This window comes from Orbicella faveolata, unplaced genomic scaffold (assembly GCF_042242905.1).
Source record: "Orbicella faveolata isolate gen_17 unplaced genomic scaffold, um_ofav_v1 contig_2, whole genome shotgun sequence".
Lineage (NCBI taxonomy): Eukaryota > Metazoa > Cnidaria > Anthozoa > Scleractinia > Merulinidae > Orbicella > Orbicella faveolata.
Genome location: NW_028301547.1, coordinates 19938332 through 19961372, shown reverse-complemented (window position 1 = coordinate 19961372; position 23041 = coordinate 19938332). Strand labels below are relative to the sequence as shown.

Sequence of the window (23041 nt, the reverse complement as noted above, 5' to 3'; positions counted from 1 at the left end):
CAACCAACACTGAGAAATGCCAGGACATTGACACAAAATGACAACAGGGCAAGTGCTGACAGCAGTGAAACGGATGAAAGTGACAATGATGAGTATGACAGTGATGCCATTGACTCTGGGGGAGGAGATGACTCAAGTGACGTCATTCTTGCATTCATCAATTCGGATGAGGAAGATGCCAATGAGAGGCCAAATGCCACACGCTCAGGGCGAGCCATAACTAGGAGATCCGAAATTGACTTCTCTTTCTTTTGATTTGTTTTTTAAACAACAGCTCTCTGTCGTATAGAGATTGTAAATATTGTCTTCATAGTGAGCACAATAACGTGAAGTAGGGGGATAATAGAGAAATATTAAAAAAGTTGAAATCTAAATATTGTTTGTTCAATTTTTTTTGGGGGGAGGGGTCATCCCAAAAAATGACCGCTATAAGGGGGGGCCATGTGAAAAAATTGGTAAGCTGAGGGGGGGTCATGCGATTTTTAAATGGTGCTTCCCAAATCCCACCAGCCCTCCCTCCCTCATAAAAAATGAACGGTCCCTAAGTGGAATGATTCTAAAGTATTTCCATTTTCGAATACGCGTCTCCGTCATCCTTGCGTGAGATGTCCAACTCGCTGTGATCGCGGCCAAAAGAACTAGCGCTGAATAGAAAATCGCGAATTTGCAGAATTTCCGAAAAAGAGGACAACCTCGTGAGGTATAGCCAAATTTTCGAACATATTTTCCTGGAAATTTCCGTTCCATTTGATTTTCATCCCGAAATTTCCAGAATTTTCGGTTGAATGGTTCGCTTTTCGGAACTTCAACAATTTCTGGATTTTCTGGAACTTTTCCCTGGAAATTTCCGTACCATTTGCCTCCGTTTCGAAAATTTCGGAAATTTTGGTCGAATGGAAAGCGCCCGGGATCAAACGGTAAGGAAATTTCCTAGAAAAAGTTCCAGAAAATCTGGAAATTGTCGAATTTCCGAAAAGCGAACCATTCAACCGAAAATTCAGGAAACTCCGGGATGAAAATCAAATGGAACGGAAATTTCCAGGAAAAAGTTTTCGAAAATTTGGGTATACTACAAGAGGTTGTCCTCTTTTTTCGGAAATTATGCAGATTCGCAATTTTCTGTTCAGCGCTAGTTCTTTTGGCCGTGATCACCACGATCATCCCAGACAAAGATGACGGCGACGTGTATTCGAAAATGGATTAATATTTTACTTGCCACTTGTCGGTCGATAAATACTAACTTAAATTCGTCAAGAAAGCTTTAAATTCCAACAAAAATAAAGCCTCGTGTGTACTTGTTTGTTTTGTATAGGTTGGCTAACAAATGTACAAAGACTTATATCTCGTGCAGAGCCATTGTACGACTCATTAAACCCTGTGTTTTGCGACGTTTTTTTAAGGTACTTGCTGTTGTGGTCTATAAAAAGTCACTGTGGCGACGTATCAACGCTCTGCATGCTTCTATATCTACTATTTAAACCTCGAAATCTTTGAAAAATTTGAAGCGAACAAAAGTGTGAGGGCGCTTTCCACTCTGGTACAGCCACCGGAAAAGTCTGTTTCCGGAAATTCATACCGAAATGTTTTGGTCGAATGGAAAGCGCCCTCCATGTTATGTGGTCCCAAACTAATATTATTGTGTCAATATAGAGAAACTGGCGATCTTGAAAGAGTATAGCAGTATACATCTCATCATTAAAACCAAAAATTGAGTCATTTTTATCACAACCCGCTTTTGCGGACTCTCGCTATCGCGCACCAAATGGTGTTCTCAAAAACGAGAGTTGGCCGACAATCGAGTTGTACATCTTTTATTTTCATTGTCAATTTACTTGTAAGCAATTTTAGAATTTACTGGAAACAGGAGCCATTTCTCAATTCAATGGAAGTAAAACACGTGGACGCACCTCACTACAAACAATAGTCCGTTTCCATAACAACATTGACCCATTGTTCGGTTTTGCGCGTGCCCAGGCTTGGCACGCCAAAAAGTCAAAAGGCTGCGAGACGAGAAGTGTGGATCGTGGGGCCCGAAGTGTGGATGTTGTTTGTAACGCGATATCCATTTACTTTTACTTTGAACATGAAAAATCCAGGTATGAATTGTTTTTAATGTAGAGGAGAAACCACTGAGCGATAGAAAATCGACAGTATTGGGAAATTCAAGTCAAAATTTTAATATGAAGCTCGAAGCACGAAGCGTAGATTAACAGCACTCTTTTATAAACCAAAGCCCATTTAGCTAATTATCACTCCCATTTTACTCAATTTGTTTTTGTTATTTTGCAAATAGCGGATAACACTTAAGCAGTAGTTCCTTGTACCGAAGTATAAGTATAACTGTTTCACTTGTAGTGGAGTTGAAAGTTTGTAACTCCTCAATTAGTAAAGCTTATCTTTCGCTAAAACAAATAAACAAGTCACTCGAGCTTGAAGTTCCCTTGAAATCTCTACAGTATCGCAAATGCTACTGCTTCTTTTATCATGATATTTCAACCTATCAATGTTTTAACCCTCTGTTTTGCGTTCAGTTCGATCGTTATCGATCGAAGAGAACTTAAAAATTGTACAAGTTTGTCTAGTCTTTTGTGTAACGCGGCAAATATCACACGCTTGATCGATCAAACTGATATGATTCAATTTAATTTTAAGCACACATGGCCATCGCGTAAATCGGTCATTACTTAGTATTTGTTTCTGTATCCAAAATCCATTCCGTAGTTTTAATTTGGTATTAATTTTTACACTTCGATATTTTTCTGTTTGATACAGAAAAGTCAAAAATCAGGTAGTCAAAACTTTGATTGGCAACGTTATTGCATCGGTTGCTCCAACTGAAGGGTCTATCTACTGTCACTATTTTTTTTTTGCAGCTGAAATCTTTCCCGCCATGTAGGGAAAATGCAAAGTCCTTCTGGGCTCAAGGAAAAGGAAAAGATCTTGCAAAGAGCTATCAAATCATGCCAGAGCTTCTTAGATCTCCGTGGTCTGAACATCACAAGCGTACCTCGAGAAGTATTTTGCAAGCCTCTTGTGCATAACTTGAAAGTTTTAGATCTGAGCTGTAATGGCCTTCAGTCACTGCCAGCTTGTATTTGCCACTTGGCTTATTTGGAGGAGCTTTACGTTGGCCACAATGACCTCAAAGATTTTCCAAAAGAACTTGGGGCTTTGCCAAACTTGAAGAAACTTGATCTAGTGCATAACAGTTTCCAAGAAGTTCCGTTTTGTATTTCCAAACTTTGTAAACTTGAATGGCTTAATTTTTCAGGGAACTTGGTGGAGATTGTACCCCTCTGGGTCTTTCTCTTACCCCATCTTCGCCACTTGTACCTCATTCACAATCTTATTGAAAATATTCCCAGAGATGTCTACCTTCAAGGACTAGATGAAATTCGCAAGTACTTTAGATTACCAGCCTCTAAAGCAGTTGATAATGAGGGCTCTAACACAAATATCATGCTGTTATCTCCTACGAGAAAAAGTTTGTACAAAGTTCAGTTGCGTTCAAAACTTCTTGACGGAGAAAAGTGTGATCATGACCAAGGCTTGTCATCTCAAACTGATCCTCAAAATTCACGTGAACAGAGGTCTCCTTGTTCACCGTTGACACCATCTAAAATCTTCCTGAATGCAGAGTCTTTGCCTGTAGAAACTTCACCAGGGGAATATTTGGCACAACATAAGCATGTAGTTTCGGGTTTAGAAGAATCACACCAAAGTGGACTGCACCTTATACAAGAACAGACAAATAAGATTCTTCAGAGGCAAAGGCTTAGAAAACTACACATTGAATGTCTTCGTCAAATGAAGAACCAGCATCAACCAGAACCTTTTCTTTTTCCAAGAAGAAGATTGGATTTTAGCCTTGATTTAGAGAACCTTAGAGGAAGACGAGGTAGGCGCATGACTACCAGTGAGTATGGAACTTGTTCATCGTTCACAGAGAGTGTTGGAATTAGAGAGCACTTTCCTCTGGAAAGGAGAGATTCATTTTTGAGTTATCAGTCATTGATAGATGATGCTATGAACAACAACATGTGTGTAGTTCCAAGGCAGAAGAATCTGTCCAGTGACAGTGACAGCTCATGTTTGAGTGACATCTCTGACAACGATTGCTATGGAAACGACTCTGACTTGGAGTCAGTCACTGATCGACGCAGACACATAACTCTCGGAGACATCTGTGTCATCATTCCAGAGGAAAACCTTTCTGGTCATGTGCAGTCAGAGTTTACTCTCGAAGTCATTGAGAACGTGTCATTCTATCCTAAACTAAGTAATCGGCAAGTGCTGGCAAGTGAGGTGATAGAGATGGCACCACATGGGGCAAAGTTTTACACAGATGATCCAGCCATCATAAGTTTACCCTATGATGTTAAAGTTGGAAGAAATGACTGTGTTACTTGTTTGTGCAGTAACACAGGCATGGGGCAGAGGACAAGATGGGAAAGACTGAACCCAGAAGACTACAACATCTTCACTTCCCATGTGGAAATTAGAGCCTACCATTTCAGTCTCTTTGCTATTGTTGTGACCAAAGGATACCCTGAAGCTCGTAAGACCATAAGAGCTGGGGTGGGTGGATGTCTTTACATCCCTGAAGTTCCAGGAGTGGAAGTTCTTTTTCCAGAGACTTCACTGCTTCATGATATTGAAGCGTCTGTCAAGGTTCTCTATGCAGATGAGCCTTATGATGTTGATCATTCAGACCCTGAAGCATTTGGTCTTGCTACGCCAGTTGTCCAGTTGGGACCTCACGGTTGCACCTTCAATCCTCATTCTACTGACTTTGTGACAGTGCGTCTTCCATTACCAGATGGTAAAGAAATCCAGGAGAGGTATGGAGACAGGCAACTCACATTCTGGTGTAGTTCGACTATGGAAGATGAAGATCTGGAGTGGCAGCAGTTCCAGCCTAAGTTTATGCACATTGATAATGACAACGACAACCTGTGCTCTGTGTACTTTTCCGTGGAACATTTTTCTTTCTTCAGAGTGTTGTGGAACATCATTGATTCTATTCTGTGGGAAGCAAAGCTTGGTGCTTCCAGCATCATTCCAGTGTTTCAGTTTAATGTCTCTTTCCAAGCGTTGATGTCAGAGGTGAGCGAGTGTGGCTCAAGATTTGGCATCTGCATAGTGTGCTACAGATTTGGCAAGCCTCTGGAAGGCATCGGCAACTTTCCTATTCTTGTTGGTAAATGCATTGCACCAAAGATGCTACGAACAGGAAAGTTGCAGATCAGGTAAAACTGTCTAATTATGCTAAAGATAATTTCTATTTACAAGGCTAAAAAAAATTAAAAAGTAAAAAATGCTCAATGTTTTCGACACAAGGTCATCATCAGGGTCATCACTTACCCTGATGATGACCTAGTGTTGAAAACATTCAATGTCTTTTAATTTTTAACCTTTTGTAGCCTTGGAAATTATTTTTAAAATCAAACAAATATTATGGACATATGTTAAAGATGTTTTCAATAACAATATTTTATTATCATTATTAGTAAGACTTTAACCATGGTATCCTGTTACACAGAGAAAGTTGCTCACTGAGCTACTACATTGAAGTCTTGTAATTTTGATGCATTGTTACATGAGGTTGCGTGAATCATTACTTATTGCCAACGAGTCACCAAAGGTTCCCACTTTTAAAGTTTCCAGCTTTTAAAGATTCTCACTTTTAACGATTCCCCATGTTTTTTCAATCTTTTCCTCTATTTTCAGGTTGGAGTCAAATCATTTCAAAGCTGACACTTCAATTGGGGTGAAGGAACTTGCCGCTGTAGAGAATTTCGCAGGTCGCCCATTTGTGATTCAGTTTGGATGTCAGTTTTTGGATGAAGCTCCTTGTGGGAACTTTGGAAGTGTTTTTGTGGAGCAACCTTCTCAATATGGAGGAAGCCAGCCAATTCTGTCATTTCTTTTAAATAAGGTTTGTCCCGTAAAAATATTTTAAAGTGCATTACATACATGTACTTCTTAAATTTGCTTAAGATTAAATTCTAGGTTCTTCAGGATATTGGGAAATATCTGCTGACATAAAAAAAGTTACCTGGAGCATTTTAAAATGTAGACGGAAATGGAAACTTCATTTTGATAAGTAATACCCACAATCTGGGCAGGCCACTTAAGAAATGCACCACAAAATGTACAATAATTAATACATGCGCAAAAATTAAAGCGAATGTTAATTTCCATGCCTGGTGCTAATTAATGATTGACAAAAAGAAAAATACTGGTAAAAAAATTGGAGGAACTGAAAATATTCCACACCTCATGACCCCTCTTAGGGCCACTTCAATGTTCCAGATAACATTTAATGTTTGTCGTCAAGGTAACTAACTTGCCCTGTAATCCTTCACCACAGCCTCGTGATGGTGATGCTGTTGATGCATCTATGGACTGGGAAGTGCAGCTTACCAAAGAACTCACAGCTCTGTTGAGCATCAAGGCTGAGAAAGACATGGGTGATGAGGTGTGGCATGAAGTGGCGGAAAATCTTGGATATACTCCGAGAGAGATTGGCAACTTCAACTGCAATGACAATCCCATAGCAGCAGTTATTGCAGACTACAAACGCCGTGGAGGAATGCCACATCAGTTTATCACTGCTCTGTACAAAACTGGTACCCCAGGGAACATGACAAGACAGCAAATGCTGAGCAGAAGTGGATCAACAAGGATGGATGAGGATAAATCAGGTGAGAATTTGTAACAGGTGTGGCAACAACTAGCCCAAGTAAAAAAGCTCTTAGATCTTTAAGAGCGAGAACCAAGATACATCAATTCTTTCTCTGCATGACATGACGTGTGCTTCCATGGTTTGGGTTTATTTGCACGTAAAAGGTCATGCATAAGTGAGCAAAGGCCCATCAGATTACTGAATGGCTCTTTGTAGAGCTACACTGTATGTCACCAGTGCTCAAATCTCAGATGTCTCCAAACCAGAGATAATATTAAGTGCAGGAGAGAGACATATTTCTTAAAGTTGCTAAACTTCCTGTAAAGGTCTGCATCAAGCCAAGTATTCCTACACTGAAGGAGTACATGTATTTATACTCTCATTGGATGGGATGCTAGTCCATCAATATCACATATTTGTTAACGCCAGCATTAAATTTGCTGCACCCGTTTATAATAGACCTGTGTGGAGAAAGGCATTGTTTCTTGCCCAACAACACAATACAATGAGCGTGGTTAGGGCTTGAACCTGAACCACTTGATGTGTAGTGCAGTACATTACCGCGGTAACTATTAGGCGTCTGCACCTCCTATTCCTGTGCAGGAAGGTTTTCAGTTAAAATTTCTTCATCCCTCGTGCATATTTCTGGCAAGAGCCACCTTGTTGAACTGATTGCAACATGTTGTTATTCCAACAGAAATGGAACCCAGAATGTGCCCCTGTGTTAAGAAGAATGCTCGCAAACGTCGACTTCATGAGCCAGTCAACTGGGAAGAAAAGTTTCAGGAACTTGCACAAAATATTGGAAATGGGAAATGGAAACAGCTCGGTCGAGTGTTGGGTGTTGGTGACAGCAAAATCCAGGAAATAGAGCATGACTGTAGCATGAGACAGGATGGCTTGCAGGAGAAGACATACCAGGTTCTCATAGCATGGCGTGATCTTTATCCAGGTCGATGCAGTCTGAATAATCTATCATCTGCACTATGCAAAGTTGGGCTTGGTTACGTGGCAAGGCAATACTGTCTAGCTGTTTAGATGGGTTGATACAGCCCTACATGATGAAAACTGTTTATTGTAATTATAATGCTTACAGTGTTGGGTAGTGTATTGAGGTCCCTGTATTATGCAGAAAAGACAAGTAGATTCTTGTTCTTGTAATGACTTTCCTTAAATCGAATTTGCACGTGACCAAGTCAGTGTCATTTCTTGAAATAACACTGTTTGGTAAAATGTAAAAGGACATAGTCATCAGCCAATTCAGATAGATTATTTATGCTCACCTGACTAGTAACTGTCACAGTAGAGCTGCACATGGGAAACCTGAAGTGAACAGGCAGAAGTTAAAGAGAACTTCTCTTTCTGAAACTTTGAACATGCATCAAGCAGTGAAAGCTCATTTCTAATAAATGTGTTCATTTATCAGTGTAAATGTTTATTTATTTTTTCCTCTGGTAGCAATTTGTGTCCAAGTTACAGAGGCAATCAGGTTATTGTTGTCTGCTCTACCATACTTTGTATCATAGAATGTCATCTTACTCACAAGAAAGCCGACACGAATGCATGTACTTAAGTAAAGGTATTCTTAACAGATAGATAGATGTATTTTTGAAAACATATTTTATTTAAAAAAAGGCATCAGCAACTTTTTTAAACATGGTAAACTTTTTTTCCAACCATGTTGAGTTAGTCTCAACACTTACATGCAGTTCAGATTACTATTTTTAGCAACTTTGTTTCTTTTTATGTTTTGTCCTGTGAGCTGGTCTCTGCAAAACTCTTCTGCAAGTCAGAGTAGTATTGCACCAGGATGATGTACAGATGTATAGACAATTACCATAGATTTTTATTTTCATTGTAATTTTTTTGTATGTTAGTTTTTATTCAAAATGTAAAAAGTCACTTGCCAGTAATTAAACCAACTTGGGCTTGTTTTGTGAGACGATTGAAACCATTAATTTTGTGATGTATATTGTAAGGATAAAAAACAAAGCTATAGTTTGCTTGTCATGTTGATATGTCATTTTGTAGGTTAAATAAAAATATTTTGATTGTGATAAGAAGCAGTGCAACACAACTTTATTTTTCATTGGAGTAGTAATATAAATAATAATTTATAAACAATAATTAGTAGCAATAAAAAATGAGATGTCATGTTTGTCAAATGTCAGTACTCAAGATGTGTTGATTCATAAAGCAGTGTCACTTGGGTTTGCTCATTTCTTCAAGCTCCTCTGCAAAGACAGTCTTCAGCGGCCCCAGAAGTTGAGGAACCTTTGAAAAATTACTTGAATGAATCTGGAAGATGAACAAAAAATAGTCAAACCATAAAGAAATTCTAAAAGAGGAAATTATACAAGGCAAACATATACTGAGCAATTAGTGCCTCACCATAATGGAGCAAATATGGTTATGGACCAAGCATAAGAAGAGTTGTCAGGATTTGGCCAAGTTGATTTTACGTGTTTATGGAGTGAGATGGAGGCTATGGTTATTGTGTTGTGCTTTTGGGCGAGACATATTGCATAATATACTCTCCATCATTATAGTGCCTCTCTCCATTCAGGAGCATTAATGGTACTGCAGACAGAATTATTGGGCTTGCCTGACAGGAATGCTTGGGAGTAACCAGCTGCAAAAGTGGTGAGGGGCAGAGTGGGATGGGGGTGTGCTCCTTCAGAGACTAGAGTTATTTGAGCATCAAGAGCTATGAGCCAGCTCTAGATCTTCAAAACTAGCCTCTAATACAGTGTGCAAATGCAGTTGTGTCCAATAGCCCAGCAGCCAGACTGGTGGCTCCTGTCCCTTGCTTACCCAATGGGCAAGTGAAGGAAGAAATGAAGGAAGGATGGAAGGAAGGAAGGTTAGATGCTTAAAAGGACATTCAAATCACAGCAGCAATGTAAGAGGTAAGATTGTTGCCAGTAATAATTTTCAAAATCAATTAATCATTCTACATGTCTATAATGTAATAAGAAGTTTCCTAGGAAAGGGGAGATTAGTGACAAGAACATACAGGCAAGTGCATCATTATCATAGATAATACCAAAAACTGATTTTCCCTGCACCCTGTTGAGTTTTACCTTCATGTGATCAAAGGCAATCCCTGTGTACTTAGTAAACTGCTCACTGAACACAGGAATTTTGGGATAGCGTTGACTGAAATGATTTAACATAATAAACTTTGCATCCATTTTCACACCACTCTCAATTGCCTCTGTAGTTGTACTGAAATAAATAAGAAAATAAAAACAAAAATTTATGACAAGTTGAGAGAATCAAAACTAATTGAAGAAAAGGATACCCTTCCTAATTAGAGTTAGGTCCAGAGTGAAGGGTTTTTGCTAAACTAAACAAAAATTTCCTGAGGGAAATTCCATACTGGGTTGTGACATTTTTTTACAATTTGTTTATTTCAGTATTGAATACCTTATTTGATAATTACATTTTTTTTATTCAATTTGTTCATTAATATCTTAATATTTCTAAATCTATATAAGGATGCGTGCCACCTTTAATATTTTCAGTAGTACTGACTTTTCTCTTGCTTTGTGAATTATTTAAGTTCAAACCTGTGCTTTTTTGCAACAGCTTCAGCTTTCAATTCATCCTCAAGAGTGGCTTCATGAATAAGAAGGTCAGCATCTTTTCCTGAAATAAAAATTGAAAAGATTTACGTAAGTGCATACTGACTATAACTCAGTCCTAGTCAAACACCAGTATTTTCACCACCTCTACATCCCAATAATCTCTGTGACTTAAGAAATCTTGCAGCTTTTGTTATCATCCTGACTTAGAATCTAATGCTAGCTGTTGCTAACTGGTTTTCATTATTGGTTGAACCAGATTAATGTATCGGCCAGTGAAAATGTTAGCTATTCAAAACCACCAAAGAAACCTGACAAAATTGATGGTTCAGTTTAACACAAAAAATCATAACCTTGTTACCAGCAGCTTTGACTGTTTTCCAGTATAGTGCCTTACCAGCCTCAATCAGTGCTGCGCATGGGCGTGTATCACCAGAGTATACAATCTTCCAGCCTCGCTGGTGTTTCAGTACCAAGCCATAGGCCTCAGGGCAGTGATCTACAGGAACTGTTAAAACCTAACATTGACAAAGTACTGTTTCAAAAACAATTTACTTGCAATAACAGTTATTAATCTGTAAGACAGTTTACCCTGATCATCTCAATAACACCATCAGTCTAAATGCTGTTGTCGTCATCACTGCTGTCGTGATTAGCATCAGCAGCACCCACATCAACAAAATAATCAGTAATCTAGTAATCAGTGTCGACACTCTTAATGTCAGAGCCCCATAGAGGACCTCTGAGGGACTATAGAGGGTCGGAGATGCTTCTCCTTAGCAACAATGTTTGGTCACCCTTTCCCTCAACTGACAACATTCACTTGTAAATGCATTGTAATACAAATTTTCATAAAGATAAACTATATGTATAATTATTTTATGAGCAGAGCGAAATCTGGCAAATCTATGTTGAGTATTAAGTAGTTTGTTAACTACCCTCACTTATGCCCTAATTTACTTCCCTAAGGTTTATAATAATTGCAAAGCACACAATGTTGCAAGAAAAATATTTATGATGCGAGCGAGCCATGTACATGTAGTTGGTAATATTTGCCTAAGGGTAAATTTCACATATTGAAATGAAACTTACAAAATATTGCTTGAACATGTACCTCTTTTGCATCTAGGTGGTTATTTACATTGAAGTAATCTTCATCTCTGTGCACGTTTAACTCCTTACTGTCCACAAACCTGTCAACAATCATTTGATTGCCAAGAAAACATATTATTACCTGAATTAAAATCATCTGAGACAAATTTGTGGAGGAAGGATAAGAGGCAACAAGAACTTGGGAAGAAGAGAGGGTGTGAAATAAGATTCCCACTAGTACTGTCGTGGTAACCGGAAGGAATAGGGAAAAGTTCGCATATTGCATGATATTTTGCATGTAGCACCAAGAGTACATTGTAGGAACCACTAAAAAATTATAAGCGTGTGCACCAGGAGTAAAAGGCATGAGAAGAGCAAAGTTAAGGCCCTCGTAGCCTCCCCCAATCCCTATTTCCAGTAATATAATGGCTATTAATTAGTTTAGAGGCAATCAGTAAATTATGCAAGGTCAAGATACTGACATATTTTTCTATACCTGGTCAGCTCCAACTGGTAACATCAGTGAGTCCCTCATTGTCCTTACCAGTGACCACATGAGGCACAAGGTTATGTCAGACTTTCAAGACTTAAAATTCCCGTGAAACTCACCGGTAATCTATGTCCTCACACCAGCTGTCGTACTCCTGCAGCCATTTCCCTATCTTGTCAGGACCAATGATTAACAGAGGGTCACCAGGAATCTCACTCTCGGCATTCTCCTAAAATTGAATGTTAAAATAATTTGCTGCTCTAAATGCAATCCTGGTAGGGTCACCCTTACCAAACAAAGAGTCATCCTATGGTCCTCCGAGGGGCAAATGACTCAAGCCTTTAAACAGCATGCTTATACAGAAACTGGAAAACTTTGACAGCAATTTTATACCTCACTTTTAACAACTTCAATTTTACGGAATTAAAAGAAAAATTTATTAATAACTAAAACATCTGATCAGCAAAACCAGAAAATTTGTCACAAATTTATCAGAAAATACTTAGCTATAGAAACATTTAGACTCATTTAGAGATTCAATGTCTGGATGTACCAGGAAGCTACGATATTATTAACAAGAATTAATAAGTATCTATAGGTAATCATATGAAAGTCCAGTGCAATGAAGGATTTACATTATGACTGACATTTGAAAATTCTCTTTGGTTTTGGTTTTACGACATTAATAGAAACCATTCTATGACTGAGGAAGTTATGAATGTGCGTCCATTAATCTGTTTGCACTGCAGTGCAAATTAAAAATTAACGAGAAATTGGCCTGCTCCCAGTCAATTATGATGAATTTAAAAGTGAAGTTTATACTGAACATTTACAATGTATATTCATGACTGACAACACTTACCATGGTGACTCTTTTCAGCAGAATACGAATGAGACCCTACAACAGAGGAAGCAATATATCAATGAAAAAAGTTCTTATTATTGCCACATTAGATCCTCACAAGTGAAAACCTAAAGGAGCTCCTAATAATTATGTCAGGAATAGTACATTATGAAAACTTGGCCTAAATTTTTCAAGTCTGTTGTTTGTGGTCCATCTCAATCTTTCGCAGTGTTGACCATCCTACTTTATCACTGCTACGTCTTGCTGATGTAATAATTAACGATTAATTTGATGTTTTGTTCAATCAAAGTGAATTTCATAAATAAATTATGGTAAACCCAGTGAAACTTGATAAACTATTCTAACAACACTCATAAAGGTGGCAGAATGTGCAAGTTGTATCAGCCCATTCAGCTTGGGAAAGTGGAATACTTTCTTCATCAGTATTCAAGAATCAGCAGGTATTTCATATGACCTCAAGGTAGCCAACTGAAGTTTGGGAAAATTACATTTACATCACATTAATCCATACCAAATGATGATCTGCATGTATGTGTGATATAAACACACATTTAAGACGTAACAGCACACGGTCCACATATCTGCCATAATGCCGAAAGAGCTGACCATATGTTCCTTCACCACAGTCTAAGAGTATTGAACCTTCCTCACTGCACATAAAACCAAACAAGCAATCATCTAATCATCTAAGTTATCCTTCATTTACTAATTAAATTGTCAGGCTAAAACCCCAAACAAGTGCACAAATGCATGAATTTACATGATATTTAAATTTGTCTTTCCATTCAGCATGAAGTTCTGCTTCCTGAGTGTACAATGTGTTTGCTGTAACTTTCTGACCTCGCAGTTTCTTTCAGTAAAAGCTTAAATAGCATCAGCCCTTTAGATGGCAGACTGCACTCTTCTGCTGTTTGTGACATCTGCTTGCAATCTGTCTTTTGCTCAGAATCAGGGAACTGGAGTAGGTGGAAGGGCTTAAGATGAGAAATACTGCCTTTTGCATTCATATTTGACATTATTTTGTAGTGAAAAATGTTTGGCAGTTAATCAATGACTGACGCATGGTGTATTCAAAACCCCATTTTATATCGTTAAAGATCATGAAACTTGATCCTCACATTTATTGTCGGTCTCTGATTCTATTTGGTTTCTGCCCTACATGTGTATTGATAATATGTAGATTTAGCCAAGCCCAAAAGCAGAGCTCCTGATTGCAATAACTAACCACAAAGAAAAAAGAGGATTTGTTTTTCTTGGATCGGAAACTCAAAAATGATCAATTGTGAGCATGTAATTGTTCAGCGTGTGGTTTCACTATTTTTTCCACTTAAATTTTCACAAACTGCTGTCTGGAGATGATTATGCAAGGAATACGTCGGAAGAAAAGTCAAAAACAAGCCAGGGGTAAATCTGCACCGAAATTTTGCCTTTGCACGTACTCTCTCTTTCTCTTCAATGTAATAACCTGGGTGAACCCGCGATCCAACAAAAAAAAAAAGTCCAGTCCCTGGTCAGCGGTCTACTTAAAAAAAACACACAACCTCTATGAGCTCTAAACCTGAGCCCACAATATGCTCATGTGATACAGGTCAGCAAATAGCTTGTTTTCAACAGCTGTCAATTAACCATAACATGGAAACCCAAAATTAAAGATATAGCTATCGTAATGGTGCTACTCTCTTATTTTTCAAGGTATTGGCAAACAGATGGACAAATGTAGGCAAAATCACGCAACAACCCAAACTTTTTAAATAGTTGGGTTACCAAATTTTCTAAGGTATGGGGCTCCGCTCGCACGCAGGAGCTCTGCTATAATTATTTTGATTGGGTTATGCATTTATGGGCTGCAATAAACACTTTTTAAAAATAACAATGTTGTACCCCCATAAAGGAACAGGTGTCATATTATGCCCCTTCTCTCCATAATGGGTACCTCTCTACAAAGGTCACTTTCCTTTGTCCCCAAGGTGGTTGTTGTGGGGAGGTTTGATGGTAATTATAAATTTGTCTGTCCCTTGAAGATGGACCCCCGCTTGTCTACTTACCTCATGTTAATTAAAGTTGAGCTAACATTCCTGTACTTTGATGGAATTGATGCTCCGGTTCCAAGAAAAACAACCTCATAGTCCTTATTTGTGACTTGACGACTTTTCACTCGAATTATTTCTTTCAGAGAATAACCAGTTTCTTCAAAAGTTAGGATAGGTACTCCAACTGCATCTAAGATTTCTTTGACTGGATTTTGAAATTTACTGAATAAATTTCTTTTTGGGCTTCTGATTAAGTCAGTTGATCCAGCAGCGCTGCTAGTCGACAGTGATCTGACTGAGGCGGCTGATGATGCAAATTCTCTTCTATCATGACCTTTTTCCACAAGGTCTGTTGCAACTGATTTCTTTAATTTAGTGGCCAACATGGTTTGAGTTTCTTCAACAAGTGAGTCAAAATCTACCTTCTGCAGAGTTTCAGACCTATCAAATCCTTGCTGTTTGACTGGTCGCAGATGAAACTTGAGTAAGTTTTCTCCAGGAAAGCAGTTCTTTGGTAATTCATCTTTGGCAACTTCCTGAAATGAAATATTATTTATTTATTAATTTATCTTGAAAAACAAGACATGATATTTAAAATGCTGATTACAGAAAGTCAGAATGACCTTGATGATTTTTTCAAGTTCATCTATAGGTTTGCTGGCTGACCAGTGATGTCAGTATGTCGACAATACCCATATCTGACTCATCCATGCGACAGACAAAGACTTTTTTTACATCACAATTGATGGCCAACCATGGTATGTTAGGCCAACTGAGCACAAAAATTTTGTCTCACAAGTACTGTGCATCATTAAGAGCCAGTTAATGTAGTTATCAACTCTAAACATTTCCTTAAAATTTTAGTTTTAGGAATAAAATTTGGTGGTACACTCAATACATATTGACCCCTGCTTCAGCCTACAAATGGAAGTTAACTCTCCCCCTAATAGAAAATATTCAAAGTACACTTATGCCATGATAAGGTCTGAAGTAGAGTTCTGTACCTGTCAACTCTCATGCCTTAGGTACGAGTCTCACACCTGCGGGCTGAAAACTTCAATCTCATCCCTCCAGACCAAAATTTTGTGCCTGGCTTAAAGATTTATTTGCAACCTTAACTTACACACTTACAAAAAATATGCAAACTCAAACCAATGGCAGAAAAGAAAGGTCTCTTTAAATGATGGCCCAATTCCCCCAATTCTTTGATTTTCAAGGAAAAGTCTGGCAACAGTGTCATGTTTGATGAAACATACCCCAGGATTGGGACTGGAAAATGTTCAATATGCCTTCAGAAGAAGTTAACAGGTATATACAGTTACTCTTCTTGATTATAGGGAGGTGCGGTGGCCTCGTGGTTAGTGCGCTAGTCTCCGGATCGAGTGGCCCGGGTTTGAGCCCTGGCCGGGGACATTGCATTATGTTCTTGGGTAAGACGCTTTTCTCTCACAGTGCCTCTCTCCACCCAGGTGTATAAATGGGTACCAGCGAACTTAATGCTGGTAACCCTGCGATGGACTAGCATCCCATCCAGGGGGGAGTAGAAATACTCCTAGTCACTTCATGCTACAGAAACCGGGATGAGCTCTGGCCTGATGGGCCACTTGGCTCACATGCAGACTTTACCTTCTTGATTATCCCTGACCCCTGAAACCAGTTATCGTACCCTAAAAGATACTTACAGGAATATCAGTTGCTTCCAGCAAGGGGAAAATCTCTGGTTCAATGGAATGCAGTTTACACTGAACAGCTGCTTGTGAGTGAAACACCACAGGTGTGGCACACACATCTTTGTTTATTAACACATGAGACACATTTTTTCCAAACCTAGTAACAGAAGTTATAACATGATTGAGAAAATCACTCCATTGTGATTGGCCATGAGCAGACCAATTTATTGCAGCTTTTTTTCAATTTCCATTGCAGTGCAAATTAACTCATCCGTGTTTGTAATTTTCTTAGTCATAAAATGAATGAGTAATCATATGAATTAGAGTGTAACTGTATCTTTCGAATTACACTTGCCTATAAAGGCTCATGCAATTTTGAGAGACTTTCAAATATCACTGTCTAACATAAATTGCACAATCTCATCAAAAATTGAAACACAACTGCAAAATTTAATTTGAATTTATACTTGACAGTTTAGGCTGTTGTTATCAGTAACCATAACCATACTCATCGTTTTAAAATAAAGGTTATCTATCTATCTATCTATCTATCTATCTAACCATTAACACATTTTTATACAGTCATATTATTACATGAATGCTAATCTAGGGTGGCTTACCAAATGACATATCAAAAACTAATTTATGGGGAAATAATTTACTAAGAAGGGAACTACAGTTTCCTTTTTACAAATAACAAGTAACTGATTTCACAACAAAGCAAATTTTTACTTAATTCTTGATCACTTATACTCAAAACTGTTTGATTTCAGAGAGTTTTCAAGTCACTAAAGGTTCCTCAGTAACTTATGGGTTAGATAACCAGTAAAATCTGACGAACGTAATGATGCTATACATTAATGGCACTACATGTAATTGATTAAGAAAATAAATATTTCAATGTGGCTAAATATAATTCAGGCAAAGTGAGACTTGAGCCAATGCAGTCAGCGGTTTCTCCTTTGATTGTACGTGACCTGTGAGGCAGCCCTTAAGGGATTTGCAGACCTCTTGTACTTCACTGCACTACATGTGCAGTTCTGTTAGCTGATCTTTGCGGATCATTTGCAGAGTGTGTTAGCCAATCTTTAGGGACTCTTGTACTAGATAATTGCAATACTAGTCAAAATTATTGATCTATCACCTTTTCCTCCACTCGTCATACTCTTTACTCTGAAACACTCTCATGGGGGTCAGATGCACCATAACCACAGGTGTTCTATTTGGCCCCTCCTCCCAGTACTGGCCTTCCCAGTGCTGGCGTAGCCGCTTATTAGACACAAGCGATGGAATGAATGCCAGTGTTGGACAATCGATGATTATGAAAACTGGACCAGGCTGACAAGGTCCTGTTACCTGCTCAGGTGTTATCTGAAAAACAAGTTCATCAACTCAGAAAAGAGTAAAATTGTAGTGACAAAAAATCAAGTGTGACCACTGTTTGAGAATGTTGAATCAGGTTTTGTAGAGGCTAGTAAGAGTGTTGGTCAAAGAGTGTTACTGAAACTTTCATTAACAGTCAGAACTTTAATTCAACTATGAAACATTGCAAAAATTGTTGAGAACCTTCAAACTGACCTGCCGTCCATCTTCTAATGTAACAGCTTTCCCTAATTGTAAATCAGCAAACAAAGGTCCTTTAGGGACACCTAGCTCTTTAGCTTTCTGGGGGAAAAACCTCCCTGGTAGAGAAGAAAGTTGACAGATGTAGCAAATAGATGAAGATGACTTAGAGTCTTGCTTCCATTTCTTGATTGATGGCTGTTCACTCTCATCACTTGAGGAGGTGGTGGTGGAGTCATCTGTTGATTTCACCCTCTCGTCTGCATGGCTTTCTAGATACAATATAATAGACAGACACAGGATTTTAGAGAAGGGACGGCGAGATACGGACTGCCAAAGGCAGTCCTCTATAGGGATCCTGGGGAAAATGTTTTAAATTGAGGTCCTCAGAAATGGGATTTGCAGCATTCTGAGGCCTGAACCCCTGTCAGATCCACCCCAGTATTAGGAGTGGTAAATGGTAAATGCAAGACTTTGCGAGAAAGGGAGACTAGCGTTTTTCGTTATGAGTACCGGACTTCAAAGTGCTTTATTTTAAAGCACTTTAAATGTGAGTGTGAGATATTCAGATTCTAAGATGTCCAGGCATCAGTTATTAAAACAAACAAAAGACTGAGGACTTTTAGACTTTCTCAGTCATGCAAAAAAAATCAAGACTCTGAAGCAGCTTTGTGACAAAAAACAAGACTGTGAGATGCACATAACCTCTAAAAAACAAGACTGTGAGACTTGTGAAATTCAAAAAAATTTTTGGGAGACCCATTGATAGTTTTTGAAATAGTATATCAAACACCAAGAAGAGAGTTGACATTATTGCATGCAGTGGAGTATTTTTGACAAACTTTGAGGTGTTTGGGAATGCAGTCAAACACTCTCTTGAGTGTTTGATATACCTTCTAGATATAAACTAAAACTAAGGGGAGAACAGAGAAATAGAATCACAACAATTTGTTTTAATTAAGATCAGATATCCAAACACTGTTATGGTCAATGTGAGGGCAAAAAGTTGCAATTAATTTTTGCCGGATTTGTTTCCTCTGAGGATGAGCTTGACAAGGAAGTGAGATGGACATTTCTGAGTGAGTTCTTCTTTCAGGAGAACTCAGAATTCTTTTTCCAGTGGAAGCAGATAAGGAAAATAGATAATTAAAATAATATTTTTCCTTAATCTGAACTAAAAGATCCAAAACTATAAAACAGTAGCCTAAAAAACTCTTCTCTTCTCCCACTTGTTCCATAATGAAAACTGCCTTGTCAAGTTGGGTTCCTTAGTTAAAGATGATTTCCAGTCTGTACTGTGCAGTCTCAGTACCCTAATGTTTATAAACATTTTAAATCTCACTTGATGGAATGCAAATCAATGTTATTTGTTACGAACCACATACCTTATCTTTGAGGCCTTTCAAATTCTTGTTTCCAACAGCTTCACTGATTTTTACTGCTGTGAAGCTGTTTCATCAAGTGATATGAGAAAGAACGAAGCTTAAAGCTTTGACTGCTTCGCATCCGTAATGGCAGTTGTTTCGAAACTTTGAATTCATTTCATGTAGGTAGTTGCAAAATGTTTACATTTTGTGACATCTTACACGAAACAAAACAAAAAACACAAACAAACTCTTGAGAGTGTGTAATACGGACTGGAAATCATCTTTAAATATTATTATTATTATCATTATCATTATCATCATCATTATCATTATCATTATCATTATCATTATCACTATCATTATTATTAACTATTATTATTCCATACTTCTCTTCTTTTACATCCCTCCCTGCCTCGACCTTCCCCTCCTTTTCTGACACCTTTAGACTCCAGTCTTACTTCATGAGAAACTACATAGTAATGTGAAGAACAAGCAGATAAAACAGCACTAACCATTTAAAAGAGCTGGCCATATTGTCAAATTCTCATCCTCATATTTCTCTCCTTCTCTTCCTGTGAATCCAGTGCAATCAAACTTCAACCTTTCATGGAAAAGAAAGAACCTTGTGGCATGGATAAATTGAGGTAAGTTGCTGGCTCCAAGCAGGCCAACATCTGATTTTCCATTGTCCCTCAGTGTCATTGCCAGTCCTGGCAATCCTCCAATGTATTCCCAACATATTCTTGTGAAGAAAATGTTATTTACTCTTGTGAGTCTAAGTTTGTGTTGGTTAAATAGTCTTTGAGTCCCCTCTCCACAGTTGAAAAGATATCTGGTGATGAAAAATTAAAAACATTATATTTTAGTGACAATCAGTAGCATTCAGTAACAACCACTGGTGAGTCATTCCAAATAACAATATACATGTAAGTAAGAATTTTTTTAATTTCCCACTAAAAATCAAAATCTCATCATTTTTCTTCTAATGACACCAGTGCATCAATATTACGCAGTCTGGTAAGTCATGATATTGCTGATCAATTCTGTAGTTCAAAAAGTTAAGGCAGATTCTGACAGCCTAGGTTTTTCGTTGTTGGCACAGTTTGAAGTTTGCATTCGAGATGTTCAAAATTTTGTCGGATCCTTTGAAAACAATAGGTCATGTTATAGTTATGTGCTTAATTACCTGGCCTAGGAATGCAAGCAAGGCTGGAGGTGATCTTGCTTTGATACAAACCTCTCTGCTTTTCTCATTTAAATGCCAAGTAGTTAACATAAGAAAAACTTGATTTACACAACAAAAGCAGTGAGGTCTGTATCAAAACAAGGTCACCTCCAGCCTTGCTTGCATTCATAGGCCAGGCAGCTAGGCACATAACTGATGCTAAAAGCCAGACGCTGCCCTACATAGATACATGGAACAAGGGGGGGGGGGGGGGGGATGGAATACCTCTTAGAGGCACCTCGACCTACAAGTGTAGATTGCCAGAGCAATCAGGACAGCTTAAGAATAAACAGAGATCAAACATATTAAATGTAAGTCAAGCCATGTTTAAATCGACACACCTCTGGGAATCAGCAAAAAGAAACAACGATGGAGTTGTGTCCCGAGTTTCTGTTCCAAGTATTTGAAGAAAAACTTTAGCGGATGCTTTAGCACTAGTACTCAGTGAGACAGCCATAAGTTTACATCTCCTTTGACGTTGAATCCTGTTCAGTCTAGATAGTACTCTCATTCGCGGTGTAGAGGGAAAGAACGTGTAAAGATTTTACTTCGTGAATGTGGCTGCCATGTTGGATTTAATAATTTGTGGAAGCCAAATTGAATCATACATAGATGAGATACCCTAGCCTCAAACGACTGCTGACATAGTTTCCAGTTTCTCCTCGGTTTTAACATGGCGGAGGAAGGCGGATTATTTTCATCCACATTAGACTAACTTTAATGTCCTTTGGAGGTTGAACAAACTCACGTTATGCATGAGAAGATTGATATGTGAACCATAAAGACAGGAATTTATCAACTAAACATACAGAAGTTGAGCGGGGCCTGAGGTGGACCACTACCACGTGCACACTTCTCAAGATTTTTTCCGTTTACTGACTCAGGTACTTTTCTGTTTTATAAGACAATCCCATTACTCCCATATTTATACTGCTCATTTATACCTTGGTCTTTAAAGAAGCTACGTCACGACGGCATGTTTTGAAAACAAATTTTTAGCCGTTATAGATCATTATAAACCACTGACCGGTTTGTACTTCGCAATGTTTCTTTATATCTTCGTCATTGGCCACCATTTTTGCTCATGTTCGATTGTTTAATGTGTTGTTTTAGAATTGGTACCTCTTAGGGGTGAACAAATATCAAGCCACGCCCACAAAACAGGACCTTGGTACCTTTTAGGGATTTCCCTCTAACACCCCCATCAGTTTTTGTATAGGGGTCCCCCCCTCCAGGACTTTGTCCTCATCTGGTCCCCCATTTCAATCCTTTCTGGGGCTAATGTTTCCAAGGAAATACTTGGTTTGATATTTAGCACTCCAAATCACTTTGGAGTTAATTTTCTTCTTTTCAGCTTCTAACATCAGTGCTGCGTGGCGTAACTATGCATTGCTTGGCTTAGGTTTGATTGTACTCTTGACTGGGCAAATGATGCATCTCTTTAATTTTCTGTTTCGCTCATGCATCCACTTGGAAGACTTGGAAATTTCCAATTCAAAGTATTTTAAGTGTACAAACATTATTTTGAAACTAATGTCAGTGCTACGCCGCACAAACTAGTCTGCGGTATTTGTTATCAGTACGTGCGCAAGCATGCCATGTGTGGGCCGTTGTGTGTTTTTGAGTGTTTACGTTTGTGATTTTTGTAAGAGTCAGGTCATTCCGTGAGAAACAACAGTCAGACTCACTGGTATTGGCCAGAAAAAAATACAACTCAAGTTGTTTGATTGTACAGTCTAGTTTTCACGTCGTTAACACCTCGATAAATGAGAAATTTTGGCATTGTTTAATTACATTATACATAAAGACTGTGTTAAACTGGCCGGATATTATGGACAAATTGGCCTTTTATTGACATAAGACTTTTCTTGTAAAATCATTGAGGATTTTCTGGCCGTTGGTGGAGAGAACTATATCAAAGGTGTCAGGGTTTTCCGAGAAACGTTTCCAATTTCTCACATTTCTTCGCCATTTGTAAATTCCTTTCGTAAAGATCGATAAAGAACTGAAGTCCTCCATTGTTTATTTATTTTTTATTGATGTTCAAAAAATTTTCAATTACCTAATAACCAGAAACTTAGTTCGGGTGAGGGTAGTTCTGAAAAGAACTGTTGTTGATGACTGACGTTTCGACAACCTGAGCGGAAGTCATCTTCCAAGTTTGTCATCAGTCATTGGTGGGTTTTGATCCGTCTATTGTTAGTCAAATTGGTCGCTCTTTGGTCCGTCTATTGTTAGTCAAATTAAGTCGGTCTGTTGGAAGTCCGTTTGTCGGTTTCGTTTCCGTCATGGATAAGTCGTTTGTAGGGGCCGGTAGTTGTTGACATCTCTTAAGTGACAAACTTTACAGCCAATACCATCATGGCTAAACTGACCAATCATGTTCAACGGACCAGACTTAAACATCATCGACTGACAAACACTATTCACTTGAACCTGAAGATGACTTCCGCTTAGGTTGTCG

General features: G+C 38.4%; 2 protein-coding genes across 2 annotated transcripts; one reads left to right on the top strand and one right to left on the bottom strand.

Annotated features, from left to right (window-relative positions):
* The first annotated feature begins 1974 nt into the window (after positions 1 to 1974).
* LOC110048541 (uncharacterized) lies at positions 1975 to 8853 on the top strand. The gene is made up of 5 exons (XM_020754303.2): positions 1975 to 2096; positions 2874 to 5249; positions 5731 to 5938; positions 6374 to 6707; positions 7386 to 8853. The coding sequence occupies exons 2-5, from the start codon at positions 2902 to 2904 to the stop codon at positions 7724 to 7726; spliced, it is 3231 nt and encodes a 1076-aa protein (XP_020609962.2). The 5' UTR covers positions 1975 to 2096; positions 2874 to 2901; the 3' UTR covers positions 7727 to 8853.
* Positions 8734 to 21198, bottom strand: LOC110048542 (zinc phosphodiesterase ELAC protein 2-like). Its single transcript, XM_020754304.2, has 14 exons — positions 20919 to 21198; positions 19865 to 20184; positions 18001 to 18257; positions 17567 to 17793; positions 16435 to 16579; positions 14768 to 15288; positions 13234 to 13372; positions 12720 to 12755; positions 11977 to 12086; positions 11390 to 11468; positions 10673 to 10793; positions 10261 to 10339; positions 9772 to 9916; positions 8734 to 8986 (listed from the first exon to the last, which is right to left on the bottom strand). The coding sequence occupies exons 1-14, from the start codon at positions 21086 to 21088 to the stop codon at positions 8891 to 8893; spliced, it is 2445 nt and encodes an 814-aa protein (XP_020609963.1). The 5' UTR covers positions 21089 to 21198; the 3' UTR covers positions 8734 to 8890.
* Between the last annotated feature and the right edge of the window lie 1843 nt (positions 21199 to 23041).